The sequence below is a fragment of the Sorex fumeus genome, unplaced genomic scaffold (genome assembly GCF_029834395.1).
Source record: "Sorex fumeus unplaced genomic scaffold, SorFum_2.1 ptg000094l, whole genome shotgun sequence".
NCBI classification, from domain to species: Eukaryota; Metazoa; Chordata; class Mammalia; order Eulipotyphla; family Soricidae; genus Sorex; species Sorex fumeus.
Window position 1 is genome coordinate 22,280,073 of NW_026606151.1, and position 17,529 is coordinate 22,297,601.

Here is a 17,529-nt window from a genome sequence, read left to right on the forward strand (position 1 = left end):
TGATATGTTGATGGTGCTACTGAACATAGGTGTGTGGTTGCTACCTCTGATCTGGGAGTTAGTGAGAGAACTAGAGAGAGACCAAAGCAACAAATGGGAGCGTGAGAGACTAGCAAGGGGAACAGGAGGCCACGGGAATGAGGGGCAGTGTGAGACTAGAATGGGCAGCTTAGTGAGATTGGAACAGGCACGTGGGTAGAATGGAATAAATGGCAATGGATCAACAACCTGGCCCTCCTTTCCTCTTTCATCCACTCATGGCATAGGCCGTCCTGTCTGTGGGAGTGACACAAGACCACTGAATGTAGGTGGCAAGAGAGAGTCAGGATTCCCAGTCATTTGGTGATACAGGAGTCCCTGGGAGAGTGGGCAATGCCCCTATAAGTGTCACAAAGTTCCTGGTTGGCCATATCATTTCTGCCCGATATCCAAGTCTTGTGGGGGAGTTTCAGAACATATATTAGGATGAAATTAAGATATTTCTGTCTAGAAATGTATATGACTGTAGTTGATGCTGGAGATTTATCTCTAGATAGGTCAGAATCTGAAGAAGAGGAGATTGAGAGATCTTGCTTGATGTCTTTCAAAGTCTGGATAACCCCCTGCCATCCCCTGGTTATCAGACTGCACGTGACTTCCACTTGATCTGCAGAGCCCAGGATGGAGTACCTCCCCACCTGTTGTTCAGGGATCTGTGGATCACAGGGTAGTTCTTGCTCTTAGCAGAAGTAAGAAAGAAAAGAAATTCAGTTGACCTCGTTCTGAGTCTAAATTTTCTTAGTCATGAGAAAGAATTCATAAAGGAGATAAAGTGCAGTTAGAGTTAAAGGATCTAATATCTTCCCAGCAAGAATGGCTGCTGGGAATCATTATCTCTAGAGCTGAGCTATTGGAGGCAATATCTTAAGGGTCATGGGGAGCTCTTTTTTTTTCTATCCAGACACTGCATAAGGCCAAGATAAAATAAGAGATTTCAGTGAACTCTCTGAATGACACCCATTACTAATGGACTACAACTCAACTTAAATCATCCAACCTTCACTGTCACAGAAAGCCTCACAGTGACTTGCCCAGGGGAAATGTTTCTGAAATCCTGACAAACAAGGGACAAAAGAAGAGCCTTTGTAAAGAGAGGGACACCCACATCATGAAAGAAACATCATCATAGAAAACCACGCTGCAAGGAGGAAGAGATTCCTAAGTTTCCATATTTCAACAGAAATCATGAAGAAATGGAGGAATTCACCTGCACAAATGGATCAAGACAAAGGCTCAAGAAGGACTCAGAGCCTTCAAACTCAAAGAAACAATCATAATGATACTCTTAAAATGAGATCACAAAAATTTAATTTTGTAGTACCAGAAACCTAACTCATGACCTACCGTACACAAGACAGGAACTTCGATGCTGAGCTGTAGCCTCGACTGAAAATGGGAAAAATCTAAACAGACAAGTGAGCTAAAGAATTACAGTATTTGATCTGGGAAATATGATAACAGTGTTGAATATCAGAATGACAGAACAAAGATAAAATAATGCACATGGAAATAAGATAGAGATAGATAAAATGATCAAAAAGAAAAGACAATTAAAAAGTAAAAATAATATGAATTATGATACCCATTTAAAAGGAACAATAGTTGCATCATCAGAGTTCCCAAAGGAAAGAAAAAAGAGAAAGGAAGAATTATTTGTTGAAGAAATTATATCAAAATCAGATACTCTCATACAGTAAACCCTTAGGACGTTCTAAATTAAATGAACACACACAGACACATACATATATGTACCAAGATACATTGTAATTAAAATAGCAGAAGTCAAAAATTAAAATAGACTCCAGAAAGCAGCATCACATATAAAGAAAAGGTCATTCATAAGTCTTACAAAATATTGATAGAAATTCTATAGACCAAATGGGAATGATAATGGCATATAGAAAGTGTTGATGGAAAAGAATTTCAACTGAGTTTGCGCTGTGTAGCTATGTTAATACTCATATTTGATGGAATAACTAGAAATTTTTTCAGAGAAAAAGTTAAAGGAATTCATGATTATTTAATATGCTCTTAAAGATATAAAACTGGGTCTTCTAAAAAGTAAAAGCAACCCCACTCAAAACTATAAAGATATGTAAAAATTATAAAATATGGGGCATAAGGAGAGTAGAAGAGGTAGATTAGAATAAATTTAGAAAAAAATATGAGTTCTTTGTCCACTCGGAGAGCTTGGCAAGCTACTGAGAATGTCCCGCCTGCATGGCAGAGCCTGGCAAGCTGCCCATAGCATATTCGGTATGCCAAAAACAGTAACAAGTCTCACAATGGAGCCGTTACTGGTGCCTGTTTGAGCAAATTGATGAACAACGGGAGGACAGTGCTATTCTAAAGATAAATTGGAGTTTCATCTTATAATAAATTTGAGACTGACTTGTTTACATCTAAAATGGAATTGAGGGACAGGACAATGGGTAGGAAGTTTGCCTTGCATGCAACCGCCCTGGGTTTGATCCCCGGCACCTTATATGTTTTCCTGAGTCCACTAGGCGTGATCCTTGAGTGAAGAGCAAGGAATAAGCTCTGAGCACCTTGGATATGGTTCCAAAGCAAAACAGAAACAAAATTGAATTGAACTTTAGAACTATAGATATAAAATTTATGGTAACTGCAAAAATAGTATAAGCAAAGAAGAACCTAGTCATATCACAAGACAGTTATCAAATTATAATGGAGACAGTTAAGAAGTGAAAACAAAGAGAATTTGTGTAGAAAAATGACAATGGATGTTTAATATAAAATTTTCACTAAATGTCAAAGGCTTGAACTCAACAATTAAAAGGCACATCAGAGTGTCTGAATGAATCAAGAAACAAACCCCAACCATCTATGGATAAGAAAAACACTTGAATTTCAATGGTAGGTATAGGATTAAAGTAAAAGGTTAGAAAATGATCACATAGGTAAACGGTAGCCTAAATTGGGAAAGGACAGCTATAATATCAGCTAAGAGAGATTTCAAACTAAAAAATGTAATAAGAGATACAGATGGAGATTACACAATGCTTAAAGAATTAATCCACTAGATTGACATTCATTAACACATATGCACCATGAAGCATGAAATATATAAAGCAAATATATAAAGTAATTGCTATCAGACCTGAAGAAAGACATTGTGAGCAACACAGGAGGCCTCAACACTACTCTCTCTCTCTCTTTTTTTATTTTTTTTTGCTTTTCGGGTCACACCCAGTGACGCTCAGGGGTTACTCCTGGCTTTACACTCAGGAATTACTCCTGGCGGTGCTCGGGGGACCATATGGGATGCTGGGATTTGAACCTAGGACAGCCGCGTGCAACACTACTCTCTTCTTAGGACACATTAACCAGACAAAAAATGACAAGACAATGAAGTATTAGGGACTGGAACAATAGTCCAGTGGGAAGGATGCTTGCCTTACATGAGGCCAACCCAAATTTGATCCCTAGCATCCCATTTGGTCCCCAAAATGCCTTCAGGAGTGATCCCTGAAAATCAGAGCCAGGAGTAAGCCTTGAGCACTAGTGAGTGTGCCCCCTCCTTCCCCCTGCCCCCCCAACAAAAAAAAATAGGGGGAGAAAAGGAAATAAAATAAAATAAAATGAAGTGCTAAATAAAGTGCTTGAAGGGTTAGGCTTAATAAACATTTTTAGTGTTCTTCACACTCCAACCCCAAAAGCTGATACATGTTCTTCTCCAGTATACATGGGACGATATCCATGATAGATCACATACCAGGACACAAAAGAACTGTCAGTAAGGTCATGAAGATCAAAATGTTATCAAGTATCTTTTTCAGATAACAGTGCTATAAAGGTGAAATTTAATTAACACGTTTCCTTGAAATTTTGTCTTCACAGCTTGAGCAGATATATCCCAAAGTTTCGCTGAGAGACGGAGAGCAATATGAGAGTACACAGTAGGGTGACCATGACACAGGAAATCAGGGGCTGGTGGCATGTGCACAGCTTCCTGTTGTGTTTTTATTAGAGTCAGATCTACATGGTTTGTCTACGTTTTTCCTTTATGACCTTGGAATTTTGTTACTTTTCCTCAGAACACGGCTTGTATATGACTGAGTGAATAATCATATAGAAAGTGTACTTGTAAGCACCACACAATTTTATATATATGCGCAGTGTTCTTTTGCTGCCTTCTAGATTAAATTTTTTTAAACACTTGAACAGTTGTAAATAATGTATACATTGAAACATCACTTCAATGATGTGTAAAAATAAATAAAATATAAAAATAACAAAAACAGAGACTTATAAATAAATCTCAAAAGAGATCAACAAGCTGTAGAGATGCCTCCAGACTCTGAGCCAGATTGAGTCTCACATCTGGGACACTCTGGAGTTGGGTAGGTGAACCCATCACATGCCCAAACAGAGCCCCTGCAGCTGAAACCCTCCATAACCCAATTGCCTCCATGCTCATGGCTTGACACCACAGGCTTGAGATAAGCCTTATCCAGGAATGAATCTGTTGAAAAAACTCAGGTATGCAGGTTTTGTGACTGAAATCTCCAGGATGGCACGGAGTTGGGAGTGGACTACTTCCTACCATCTCCCTGTTTTTCCTGGAGCCTGGCAGTCATGCCCAGAACTGCCTTTGGTGGCATATACGTTCATTCATTGACCATGATCCAGAGACTCATAACTAAAATTCAGAAGAGATCAAAAAGCTGCAGAGATGTTTCCTGAATCCAAAGTCATCATCCAGTTAAAAATTTAACTCCAGCTGTGTCACCCCATTCCAAATTTTAGAATTCCTGGAGCAACATCTCATACTCTACACCACTGATATATCAGGAGCAGCATACCATCTTGGATGGGGTGTAAAGCAGAAGGCAACAATCTCGATTAAGAAAATATTAACACACACTATTTAATCTGTAGCAATGTATTAGTAATATCTTATGCAAGGACTTAATTGATCCAGGACAAGATACAATAATCTTCCACGCTTTCTTTTGAAGAAATCTTTTTTGATCATTTTTAGCTAATTATTCACAATAAGCAATACAAAATAAATTATTTAGGGCCTGCTATTGGGGCAGACTGGGGTGATGGCTGGGAAAATTGGAAATAGTGATGTTGGGAAGGTACAATGATGCTGGTATTGGTGTTGGAATATTCAATGTAATAAATCATCTTGACAGATTTATAAAATTAAATAAAATGAAAAATAAAAAAATAACAAGAGAATTTGAACAAATACTTCTTCAGAGACAACGAGATAGATGGCCAATAGGTACAGAAAAAATATGCTTATCATCATTGGTTATTATAGTAATACAAACCAAAATGACAATTAGATATCACCTTACACCAGTGATAAGTGCCATATGAAAAAGCCAGAAACGAAAAATTCTGGCAGATGTGAAGGACAAAGAATCCACACTCACTCTTGGTAGGAATGTAAAAATGGTTCTACATCTAAGGAATACAAACATCATGGAGATTTCTCAAAAAAATAAAATAGCATATGATCCAGTAGTCTCACTCCTATCTATTTTTAAAAAATACTATTAAAAGTAAAAGCATGAATGTAAATAATTTCTGTGTCAGCAGTTATTAACAAGAGGGAAAAGCATAGCCTTAGAGATCTCATTATAAAGTTAAGCATACTTGTTGCTATTTACGATTCACCTTCAGATCTCCTGGGATTCTGGCACATTGAATTTTTTTTTAGCTTCTCCCAATGGAGCTATTAAAAGTTTTCAATGGACTTTTGTTATAGTTTATAGCACAAGATTACCTTTAGGAATTTTTTTCTCTCAGAGGAGTAAAACAATAAAAGTATTGATTATTGTTCAAGAATCAAGGTGAATTCATTAAAATCAACCCCATATCATCCTACCTTTTCAAATATCCTTCAGCCATGAAAGAGATATTGAGGTATAACCATATCACCAGGGATTGGCAACTGTTCTGAGCAAGCATTAATCACCTCCTTCTCCAGTATATGATCTTTTTCAGTGGCAAAAAAGTTCATGGGAGGGAAGATCACTGAATTTTATTGCACTATGTTGCAGGCATTTTTCTTAAGGAGACTTTTTTCTTATTTGGAAGGATTTGGGTCTCTGAACTGGAAAAGCCCTAGAAACTGGCTAAAAAATAATGAATACCCACTATGATTCAAAGTTGTTTCTGCGTCTGATTTTATAATATTATTCTGTCATGTAACTACTAATATCCATGAGATCACACAAATGATTTTTAGAAATCATGATAAATTATGGCTATGGATCACTGTATGCTTAAAGTCCCTAGAAGCATGACTTAATTGTACTATCTACTCACCTTAAGATGTACTTGTTTGTACAGTTATTTTGGGGGGGTGTAAATCGCAGGGGTGCTCAGGAAGTTTGGATTCCACCAAAGATTCTCAATTGGGTAAACAGTTTAACGCTAGGTGGACGTATTTGGTGAGCAGTGCTGGGACCACTCAGCAGGGTTGGGTACCTTCAAGGCTGAATCTTTTGATTCCTGGGAGCTTTTGTGACTCCAGGGATTCATTCTGGTTGGTTCAATCATTGGTACTACCTCTTGGTCCCCCTAGTTGCTTCTCACTATGCTTCCATGCTTCCTCCTAGCATCTAATTTTCCAGGGTATCATTCTTTGGCTATCAGGTAGTCTAACTGCACAGTTGTATTTCTTATCATCAGTGGTGCTGCACATTTTATTAGACACTTCAAAAAATTTACTGCACTGTGAATAATTAAAAGAAAACACTGCCTAACGGATACAACAGAGAGTGTTAAGAAAGTTATTATCTTCCATATCTAATTATTCCATTATATGCCAGTGAAGGAAATGTCCTTACAGCTTTCCACAATATATGTTTTGATGGTATTTGAGTATATTGCATTTAGGGAGAATTCAAAATTACTGTCCTGTAGTAATAGTTCCTTATAATAATAGTTATTCAACAGACTTTTAGCTTTATTAACTATACTAGTTTTTCCAACCCTATTAACTATAGACTCTCACTGAGTTCAAACTTAGTTATGCAATCACTGTCACTATCCTCCTGTTGTTCATCGATTTGCTCGAGCAGACCTAGTAACATTGTGAGACTTGTTACCGTGTTTGGCATATCGAATACATCACAGGCAGCTTGCCAGGCTTTTCTGTGCAGGCGAGATACTCTGGGTAGCTTGCTGGGCTCTCTGAGAGTGGTGGCGGAATCGAACTCGGGTCAGCTGTGTCGGCCACATGAAAGTCAAACGCCCTACCCACTGAGCTATCGCTCCAGCCATAGAATATAATTTCAGAAATTTGGAGCAATTTATTCATTGATTGATTTTTTTTGTTTATTTTTCAACCACACTCATTGATGCTCAGAGCTTACTACTGGCTGTGCACCCAGGGTTCATACCTACTGTCCTTTGTGGTGGTGCTGGGACAATTATTAAATATATGTGTTTATTATATCCTGTGATTTGAATATCACACACCATGCGAGAACAGAAAAATCACTTTTATTATCAAGTGTAAGTATAAAATTTCCAGTATAAAATAATGTAAAAATTTAAGCTAAGATGGCAAGTGATAGTTTATTGGAGAGTTTGTTTTCAATATCAAACAAAATGTTCCAATATGAAATATGGTAGGAAAATGGATTGATAAAGTCTAAAAGTCCATATCAGTCACCAGAGTATTACATGAGAGAAATTTATTCAATTTCATGTCATTAAATATCTTTTAATGTGATTCATTCTTTTTCTTTTTCTTTTAAATTAAATAAATTCAAAATTTATTCTGTCACTGTTTTCTTTACTTATTTCTAAAGCTTTAAGTGTTTACTAGCTGAAATACTGTGATTTACAATACTGTAAATGATGGTTACATGTATACAGAATTCCAGCATCACAGCCAACACCAGAGTCCCTGCCTCCCTCCCAAAATATCTCCCTCCCATAATATCTTTTTTTCAACCACCTCTCGCCTCCTGCAGACTCAGTTCTGGGAATCAATTCTCTCATTCTGTTTTCTTTGGTTCATTGTTCTGTAAGTCTCATGTATGAGAGATAATTCTGCGTCTGTCCCTTTCCTTCTGACTTCACTCAGCATCATATCCTCTAATTTCCATCTGAGTCATAGCACGTTGCATGATTTATCTTTTTGTAAATAGTGGCATGGTATTTCATTGTGTCTATGCCACAACTTCTGGATCCGTTCATCTGAAGTTGGGCGTTTTGGCGGTTTCCATCCTTCTGCTATTGTACTAAACTGTGATGAACATAGGACTGCAAAGATCCTTTCAAAAGAATGTTTCTGTGTTTCGGGGGGTAGATGCCAAGAAGTGGTGTTGGTAGGTACTTTGGGAGTTCTCTTCCTAGATCTCTGAGAGCTCTCCACGATGCTCCTCATAGAGGTAGAACCAGAGACATTCCCACTCACAGTGAATAAAGGTTCCCTCTTCACCACAACCTTGCCTACACTGGCTGTGTCCAGATTTTTCTGCATATTCCATTCTCACTGGTTTGAAATGATATCTTAGTGTTATTTTCATTTTCATTTCCCAAATCATAAGCGATGATAAGCTCCACTTGCATAGGTGGTGAATCAACGACTTTACAGTTGTTCTTTTAAAATGTAATTATTTTAGTGTATGTTACACTAAATTTCAAAGGGACATTAACATTAAATAAAACTTAGTAATACCTTTAATACATCATATCAACACACAGATTCACAACTTATTTTGCTTATTATAGTCAATACTGATTTAACGAATTTGGATAAAGATTGCATTGAACTTGTATATTGTTTTAGGTGAAATGGCCATTACGTTATTTGGGGTGGAGTGGGGGGATGACTGAGAGACAGCTCAGTAGGTTAGGCTCTTGCCTTGCACATGGACAACCCAGGTTTGATCCCTGGCACCAAACATTGTTTATGGAGTGATCCCTGAGTGCAGCGCCAAGAATAAACTCTGAAGCACTGTTGGCTTCAAAACTAAAAAAAAAAAGTTTTTGGCTTTCCAAAAAGTGCTCAGGGAGTTCAGGAGTCACTTTTGGTGATACTTTGCTAATTCAGTCAGAAGGTTCAGTGCTAAGACCCCCAAAATGCAGTACTACCTCGGTCTTACAGTGTCGGTGACCAGCAGGCCTACTGGAGTGGTACTGGGATGGGCAGTGGGATGCTGGCCGCTCTTGGTGGTCCATGTACTGCTAGGGATCAAACGGGGGTCTTGCACATGCTAAGTACCCTAAGCCCTGCGCTCTTCCCTTGGTCCATGATATTGCTTAAACAGTGCTAAGTGTTCTAACCCATGAACACAAGGTATAGTTCTATTTCTTGTTTTCTTCTATTTCTTTAAAAATTGAAAGAAAAATTTCATTGACCTGATGGTGGTTTATGATACTGTATGGTTTAAGGGTACAACTTCACATCTCTTCAAAAATATATCTTGCCGTGACTTATTTCTTAACACAAAGTCTTTTAGTTTTCACAGTATTTGTCCTGCATCCCCTTTGTTAATTCAGTCCCAAACATTTTATTTATTCTTGAATGTGCTTGAGTGACCATATGGAGCTGGGTACTGAACATGGACTCCGTCATACAAAGCAGGCACTCAAACTGATTTTATGCCCTTTGGATGCAATTGTAAATGGTATAATTTTTCTCAATTTCCACTCCTTCTAATTCATAGATTATATACTAAAATCCAACAGATTTATATAATACTTATTTTATAGACTGCCATTTTACTGAACTTACTACCTTAGGGTTTTTGTGTGTTTGTGTGTGTGTGTGTGTGTGTGTAATATATAATATATTTTCCAGCTTATTATCATGTCATCTGCAAATAGTGGCCATTTTGCTTATTTCACACTTCTGTCTTTCAATTTCTTTCTTATGCTTAGGATTTCTCAAATGATACTAAACAATGGGTTGGGATGGGGAGGGAATATGGAAATAATGGTGCAGGGAAGATGACACTGGTGATAGGATTGGTGTTGAAATATATACCTAAAACTTAACTATCAATAATTTTGCAAGTCACAGTTCTTTAATGAAAACATTAAAAAAATTTAAAAAATGTTTTTAGTTTTTCACCATGGAATATGTGGGTTTGTTATATATGCTCCTTATTATGTTAGGAGTATGTTTATGTATCATTTCTATGGCCCCAAACCATCAATTTTTAGAAAATTTCTCCCAGAATATATTCACCAATGACACTTAGGGAAATAATGAATAATAAAACGAGAGCCACGGGATGGGAGATGTGTGCTGAAAGTAGACAAACATTGATGACATCTCAATACCTACATTGCAAACCATCATGCCCCAAAGTAGAGAGAGAGTAAGAAGGAAATTGTCTGCCACAGATGAAGGAGGTGGGGTGGGGTGGGGTGGTGGGAGGGAAAATGGGGACATTGGTGGTGGAAAGTGTACACTGGTGGAGGGATGGGTGTTTGAATATTTTATGACTGAAACTCAAACATGAAAGCTTTGGAAATGTATCTCATGGTGATTTAATTAATAAAATAAAATAAAATGAGAGTCAACTGCTCTTCCTAGATGTCACCAAAAGGAAGTGTCAGGTGGTGGGGTGGGAGTGTCCCTGGGAGTTCTCAAGAATAAACTAATCAAACCACAATGAGATTCAAAGAAATAATTCTATCACTAGCTGTAAGGTAGCCAAGAAGCATGAAGTCTACATGGTTCTCTGGACACAGGAACTGAGGCTGATGAGACTTTAATGACACCCCAGAAAGCTGCCTCGAGAAGGCTAGACCACCTCTGAAGAAGAGAAATGTTAGCAGGATCGAAGGGACTGTGATAAGAGCCTGAAGGTAAACCACTAAAAGTTCTAAGCTCTTGCCCTGACAACGTCCTAATAATGGATTCTATTCTTTTTTATTTTTATTTTTTTGGCGGGGTGTTGGTGATGGTGTGGTGGGGGAGGAATGCGGGGGAGAATGGATAGCACATTCAGTTGTGCTCAGGGCTTACTCCTGACTCTGTGCTCAGGGCAAGCACCATACCTTCTGTACTAGCTCTCTGGATCCCTAGACCCCTAGCAATGGTAGAGGTCCTAGCTATTACCAGGGCAAGCACCCTAGCCTCTGTGCCATCTCGCGGGACCCATAGCAAAGATAGGTAGGATCTCTCTCTACATGGAAAGATTCTTACCTAGCAATGGAATCTCACTTACTCAGAAGCTCCACATGGGGGGAGAGTGAAAGAAATGGTGTAAAAATCAACTTTGCAAAGGCAAGCTACATATTTCCCTATTCTGGGGCGTCACTTGCCTCTTAACTGGGGTATGTAATTTCTTTCTTTATCTTTATGGGGTGAAGTTTTCCTCCCTAGTAAAGTCAGTGTCTGTGTTCTCTTTTGACCACATAGCGCTCTATCCTTCATTCCACGTAATCTATACTTTTTCTTCACTATTCATCTCCTGAAAAAAATTGTTTTTTAGCGAAGGAAAGTGGCAGGTCTGTAAAGAACCTTGTTAGAATTTAGGGTTCATTTTCCTTTCCCTGCAAACAGCACTTTTTCCCTCCAGCCTGTGTTCCAAGGTGCCACAAGAAATGGAATCTAGGACACCACACATACTGAAATATTCTTTAAAACGGAATCACTGACATTGGTGCAGGGAAATGGGCACTCTGGTTGGTGGATGTGGTATTTGAACAATGTATGCATGAAATTATCATGAACAAAATTGTAAATCACAATATCTCAATAAAAATGGGAGAAGAAAAAGAAAAACAAAACCAAAAAACCAAAACTGAATCACTGCTTTACTATCCATATAAGTTTTAAACTTTTTTTGTGTTTTTTTTCTTTAAAATGTTTTAAAACAGTCTTAAACAGTTGTGGAAAACCACAACCTGATAATTATTACCTTTATTTATTTAAAATTTTTATATTTATTTTTTAAATTGAATCGCAGTGAGATAGACATAGACAGTTACAAAGTTGTTCATGATTGGGCTTCAGTCATATAACTTGTCCCTTTTCCAATATGTCCCCAGCTTTCCTCTCAAGTCCCACACCCTGTAAAAGGCATTTCTCTCTCTCTCTCTCTCTCCCTTTGGGCATTGTGGTTTGCAAAACAGATATTGAAAGGTTATCACGTTTATCTCTTCACCTACTTTCAACACAAGCTCTTCAGTTCTACTGTCAATCAGGAGGACAGCTAGGATAGAGAAGGGACCAGTATGACAATAATAATTGGAAATGATCACTCTGAACAAGAACTGAGTACTAATTATGGTTTTTAAATATATGATTACTAATTAATAGTGTAAAGGCGACCTGGGTTCGATTCCTGCACCCTTCTTGGAGAGCCTGGCAAGCTACTGAGAGTATCTCGCCTGCACAGCAAAGCCTGGCAAGCTACCCGTGATGTATTTTATATGCCAAAAACAGTAACAACAAGTCTCACAATTTGTTGTGAGATGTTACTGGTGCCCGCTAAAGCAAATTGATGTACAACAGGAGGACAGTGCTACAGTGCTACAAAAGTGTAAAGAATAAATGTAAAATATTAAAAACATTCCTCTTAGTTTGTGTATGAAGATAAAATTTTTATTAGTATTTTGAATTTATTTACTTGAAATGATAAGATTTAAATGATTTGGGTAATTATATAGATTTCTGGGCATTTGAAAAATATAATTTGAATATGACCTTAGTTATTAATATCAATAGTTTTATCTTGTGAACAGACAGCCAAAATTTAGTTACCTTCTTTTTATAAATTTTCCTTCTCAAATATGGTTGCTTTTTAAAATCACTACATTCCAATGATTCCCTGTATAGTTGGAGTTATTTATCTGTAATTAAGTGATTAGTTGAGATTAATCTCCATTAAAGGGATTTAGTTTTGTATTAATTATAATTATATTTAACATGTTAAAATAGGCTCTAGAATTAACTACAAAAATTGTGAAAATATTTTGTAAAAAGCTATTATAAAGTTTATATTTTAAAGTTATCAAAAATATTTAGTATGTTTTTACAACAGATAAAAGTTCAATATGAAACAACAGATCTATGAATTGCAGTTATATAAAATTGAAATTTATAAAAGACATTTTAATTTTAAATGTGTTTGTTTTTGTCAAAATTCATGTTTAGATTTAATGAATACACTTGTGTTTATCTCTATGTTTTACATAACAGGTATAGGAAGAAAGTAGAATAAAAAAAATTAAGGCTTTTTTCCAAGCTCATGAGAGCTTGTAAAAGAAATAATCCATTGGTTGATCAATATTCCCTGGGGGCTCTCTTAGCCATGGAGGGAAAAAACCCCAGAAAAATCCCCAAGTGCAATTTATTCTAGAATTCTCTACTGCATGATGAGAATCAATAATTCTCAAAAAAGGCAAAAGCTCGGTAACCATGGGCTTTCCAGTGGCTTTTATAGAGGTATGAAAAATATGGGTGAGCCCTAGGACCTGTAGCACTTTTGACCGTGAGGCCTGAGAGCAACAAGAAGCATATTCAGGTACACCCAAACTTCTGCATTATCATCTCAGCTCTGATTTCTTGAGGTAGATTTACTACTGTGATGAGAAAATAGATTTGTTGCAATTGTCAGTGTCATGTCATTAGAATAATAACTGCAGAATTATTCAAATTATAATGCATATATACATGAACATATTTATATGTTAACTGACAGAGAATATTTGCAAGGTAGTTTCCATTCTTTTTCCCAGAATAAGTATATATAAGAATAAGAGTGAGTAACTTCAAATTGTATTGAAAAGAAATTTCACCCTTACTTTATTTAGCAGATTCAGCTGTAACTCTTAGGAAAGCAGAGACCACAGTGACGCCTAAAATCACCCCATAGCTGAATGACATTGTAAATTTATTTCACATTTTCTGCTAACTGGCATCTTTGACCAGCAGCCTTTTTAAGGCCAATTTCACCTCTTTGTTCCTTAAGGTGTAGATCAGAGGATTAAGTGAGGGTGTCACTACAGTGTAGAAGAGGGTGAGGAATTTAGTCTGATTCTGTGCATATGTACTCTTGGGCTGAATGTAGACGCAAATTATAGTCCCGAAGAACAGGACTACAACAATTAGATGGGACCCACAGGTACCAAACGCTTTCTTCCTGCCTTCAGCAGATTGTATCTTGAGCACACTTCTAACGATGCAGCCATAGGAGACCAGGATCAGCCCCAGAGGTATAACCACGTAGAGCACAATAGCTGTGGAGAGCTCATTTTCCAGGAAGGTTGTGTTGCCACAGGCAATTTTAATCAGTGCAGGTTCCTCACACATAAAATCATCCATCCTATTGTGGCCACAAAGAGGCAGCTGGAAAACTAGGATGGTCTGAAATGTGGATTCCACAAAACCACTGATCCAGGCCACAGCTGCGAGTTGCTGGAGAAGCCTGGGGTGCATGATGACTCCATAGTGCAGGGGTCGGCAGATGGCATTGAAGCGGTCATAGGCCATCACGGTCAGGAGAATACACTCTGTGGAGCCCAGTCCCAGGGAAATGTAGAGCTGGACCACACAGCCCACATAGGTAATGGTCTTCTTGGGGCCCCTGAGGTTCCAGAGCATCTGTGGGACAATACTGGTAGTGAAACAGAGGTCCAGGAAGGAGAGATTGGAGAGGAAGAAATACATGGGCGTGTGGAGCTTGGGGTTCAAATATGACACCAATATGATGGCTGTGTTCCCCAACAGGGTCATGACGTATATGACAGAGATGACCAGGAGGAGAATCAGCTCCAGCCGGGGCTGGTCAGAAAAGCCTAGTAAGATAAATTCTGCTGGCAGGCTAAAATTTTCCCCTCTCATGGCTTCTTAATAATGAGTCACCTTTCTCCGTAATTCCTATTTTATTCCTGTGGAAATAAAATCAGACACCATAGCCAATGGAAAAAGTACTGATCATAGTTAAAGATACGGATAATGTCACTGTCACTGTCCTCCCGTTGTTCATCGATGTTCTCGAGCGAGCACCAGTAACATCTCCATTGTGAGACTTGCTGTTACTATTTTTGGCATATTGAATATGTCACAGGTAGCTTGCCAGGCTTTGCCATGTGGGCAGAATACTCTTGGTAGATTGCTAGGATCTCCAAGAGAGGCGGATAAGGATAATAATACTGGAATAATGTATATGCCACATCTATATGCATATGACGGACAAGTATGAAATAATGCAAAGTTATAATGTAATAGTTATACCTGATATGAAAAGATATACATGTGTCGTCATGAAAACACAAGTGCATTGAAGGGGAAGTATGTAGATTTAGAAGAAATTTCAATTAATATCCTGGACAGATGAGATAAATACAAAACTCTATGAAGATATAATACATACACCATCAATGAGTTTGTATACAAAAGCAAAGAAATGGAAAATATTTTTTCATGTAATGGAAACTATAATAGGTAAATTATAAGATTCATAGCAAAGATGCAGAGACATATAAAGTTGGAGACAGAGAAAATTGGATATATTAGAGTTCCTTAAAACAGTAACATGATATCAGTTATATTCAGTCATATTCATTACTTTTTTTGACAAGTTCAGACTAGAGAAAAAAATAGTTGCCAGACTATTTTTATAGTTAAGTAAGATTTCTTTGACATTTTTATTTGATTCATTGGACTAATGTTTTTGTAAATATTGCACTCTAGAAAATGTAATTTGTAGCTCAGATAAGCAAACTATTTCCCTTAGAAGCATGTATGATCTCATGATTTTACTTTGAAGTACATTAATTCAGTCCTATAATGCAATCCATTGACTTTTTATAAACTAGAATTTGTCATGTAGACTATATAATAGCTTAGAATGTTAACTTGCAGATTAAGAGATAGAGACTTGAGTATTGGTACTTCGGAATTTTCAGAGTTCACAGTTTGATCACTATGACTTCATTAGTAGATTGATGACCTATGGGATTAAATGTCTATGTAACAATCTTAAAAGCAGACATTTACATTTAAGACTTGTTATTTACTTTTAACATACTTTACTAGAAAACATTTCCCCCTATGAACCCTGGACTAATGTTTGTGAGGCACTTTTCATGGTCTGACTTCAAAGAGTAAGTGACTTGTTTTCTTTTGCATCTGTATAATGTACTATAAAATTTGCTAAAGTTTAACTATTAGGTATTTTTAGTAGATGGTAATCTTATTCCCATATTATCTTCTAAAGGAAGAAAGCAATAGTAGCTATAAACTTGTCTAAATTTCTATATGGTACAGTAGAAGTTCTGAATGCTATGATATCCCAGAATTGACATGGGTCTTAGCTTGCTAAATTGTCTCTATTACACAATAAAGAGAAGGAAAAAGTGCAGTAAAAGAATAATATCCTGGAACAAAAGATAATGAATGATCCCCTTTTTCTTGATAAGACGACATTGTCACAATTTTTTTTGCTTGTAGATTTGTATTCCAAGATAACCAATGTTTTATATAACACATACCTGTTAACCCCTTTCACATACCTGTTAATCAAGGTGAGGACAAAGGACTTATGTCTGCAAAGAGAAGGAAATGGGTATGCAGTTAGTGATGAAAAACTGCCTTTTAATGTCTTCTACTTTTAAATACATTTGCCCTATTTTCCCCAACCCTCCAGACATGAGGAAGACATATTCTAGAAAGAATGACAAACCAGTTGTTCAGTGTTGTTATTGGTTCATTCACAACTGTAGACCGTGTAGGAACCACCTGTGGGCAACTCTTAACTTCACTCTCTGGTGAAATCCTGATGCCAAGTCTCTTCAGCCAGGTGGGGTATGGCTTGTTGGCACAGCAGCGCTTGTCTCTGGAGTTCTCCTTCTCCAATTCCTTCCTGTCATTATATTAGAGAAGGATGCAGATCCCTGGAGAGTGGAAAGGCCACAGAGGTATCTGGCAAAAAATATGCTCTATGTACAACAATGCTAGAATTTTTAAAAATAGGCAATGGTTTTCTATAGTTGTCTCTAAAATATATGGCCTATATCCAAATTATGTGACCCCCCTGAACATGGGGGGAGGTGTCAAGAAAAAAATTATGGGGGGTGGGGTGCCAAGAAAAAAAAAACAAAATAGAAACAATCTACTGAGGCTGTTTATATTTTTTAAAATATAAATTTATATGCCTAGAATTATGCATACGTGTAGTTTGGGACAAAAATGTTTGTATTGGGAGTTTTCTTTCCCTAATGTTTCTGGTGAAGGACAAAGAATAAATGATGTATAATAGACTCTTATAATTGTCCTATCTTTTCAATTGCAGAGCCAGAAGCAGAGACAAATAATTGCTACGTGTGTAGTTATAGGTATAGTTGCTTACAGATCCTTCAGAGTACCTTGCCACACTGTGATTTATTTCAGGGGAATAATTGTGTGAAAGCAGCTGCTTTATCATCATCTGGATCTTAGCTGGGAGACACTGGGAAAAGACCAGAATGAAAACAGAAACAAGTGTGTTTCTGCTTCCTCATTTGCAATGGAGTATTTCCATGTAGACA

General features: G+C 37.3%; 1 protein-coding gene across 1 annotated transcript; it reads right to left on the reverse strand.

Annotated features, from left to right (window-relative positions):
• Positions 1-13,909: 13,909 nt before the first annotated feature.
• Positions 13,910-14,842, reverse strand: LOC130040401 (olfactory receptor 2G3-like). The gene has a single exon (XM_056132478.1). It carries the CDS (start codon positions 14,840-14,842, stop codon positions 13,910-13,912), a length of 933 nt encoding a protein of 310 aa, XP_055988453.1.
• Between the last annotated feature and the right edge of the window lie 2,687 nt (positions 14,843-17,529).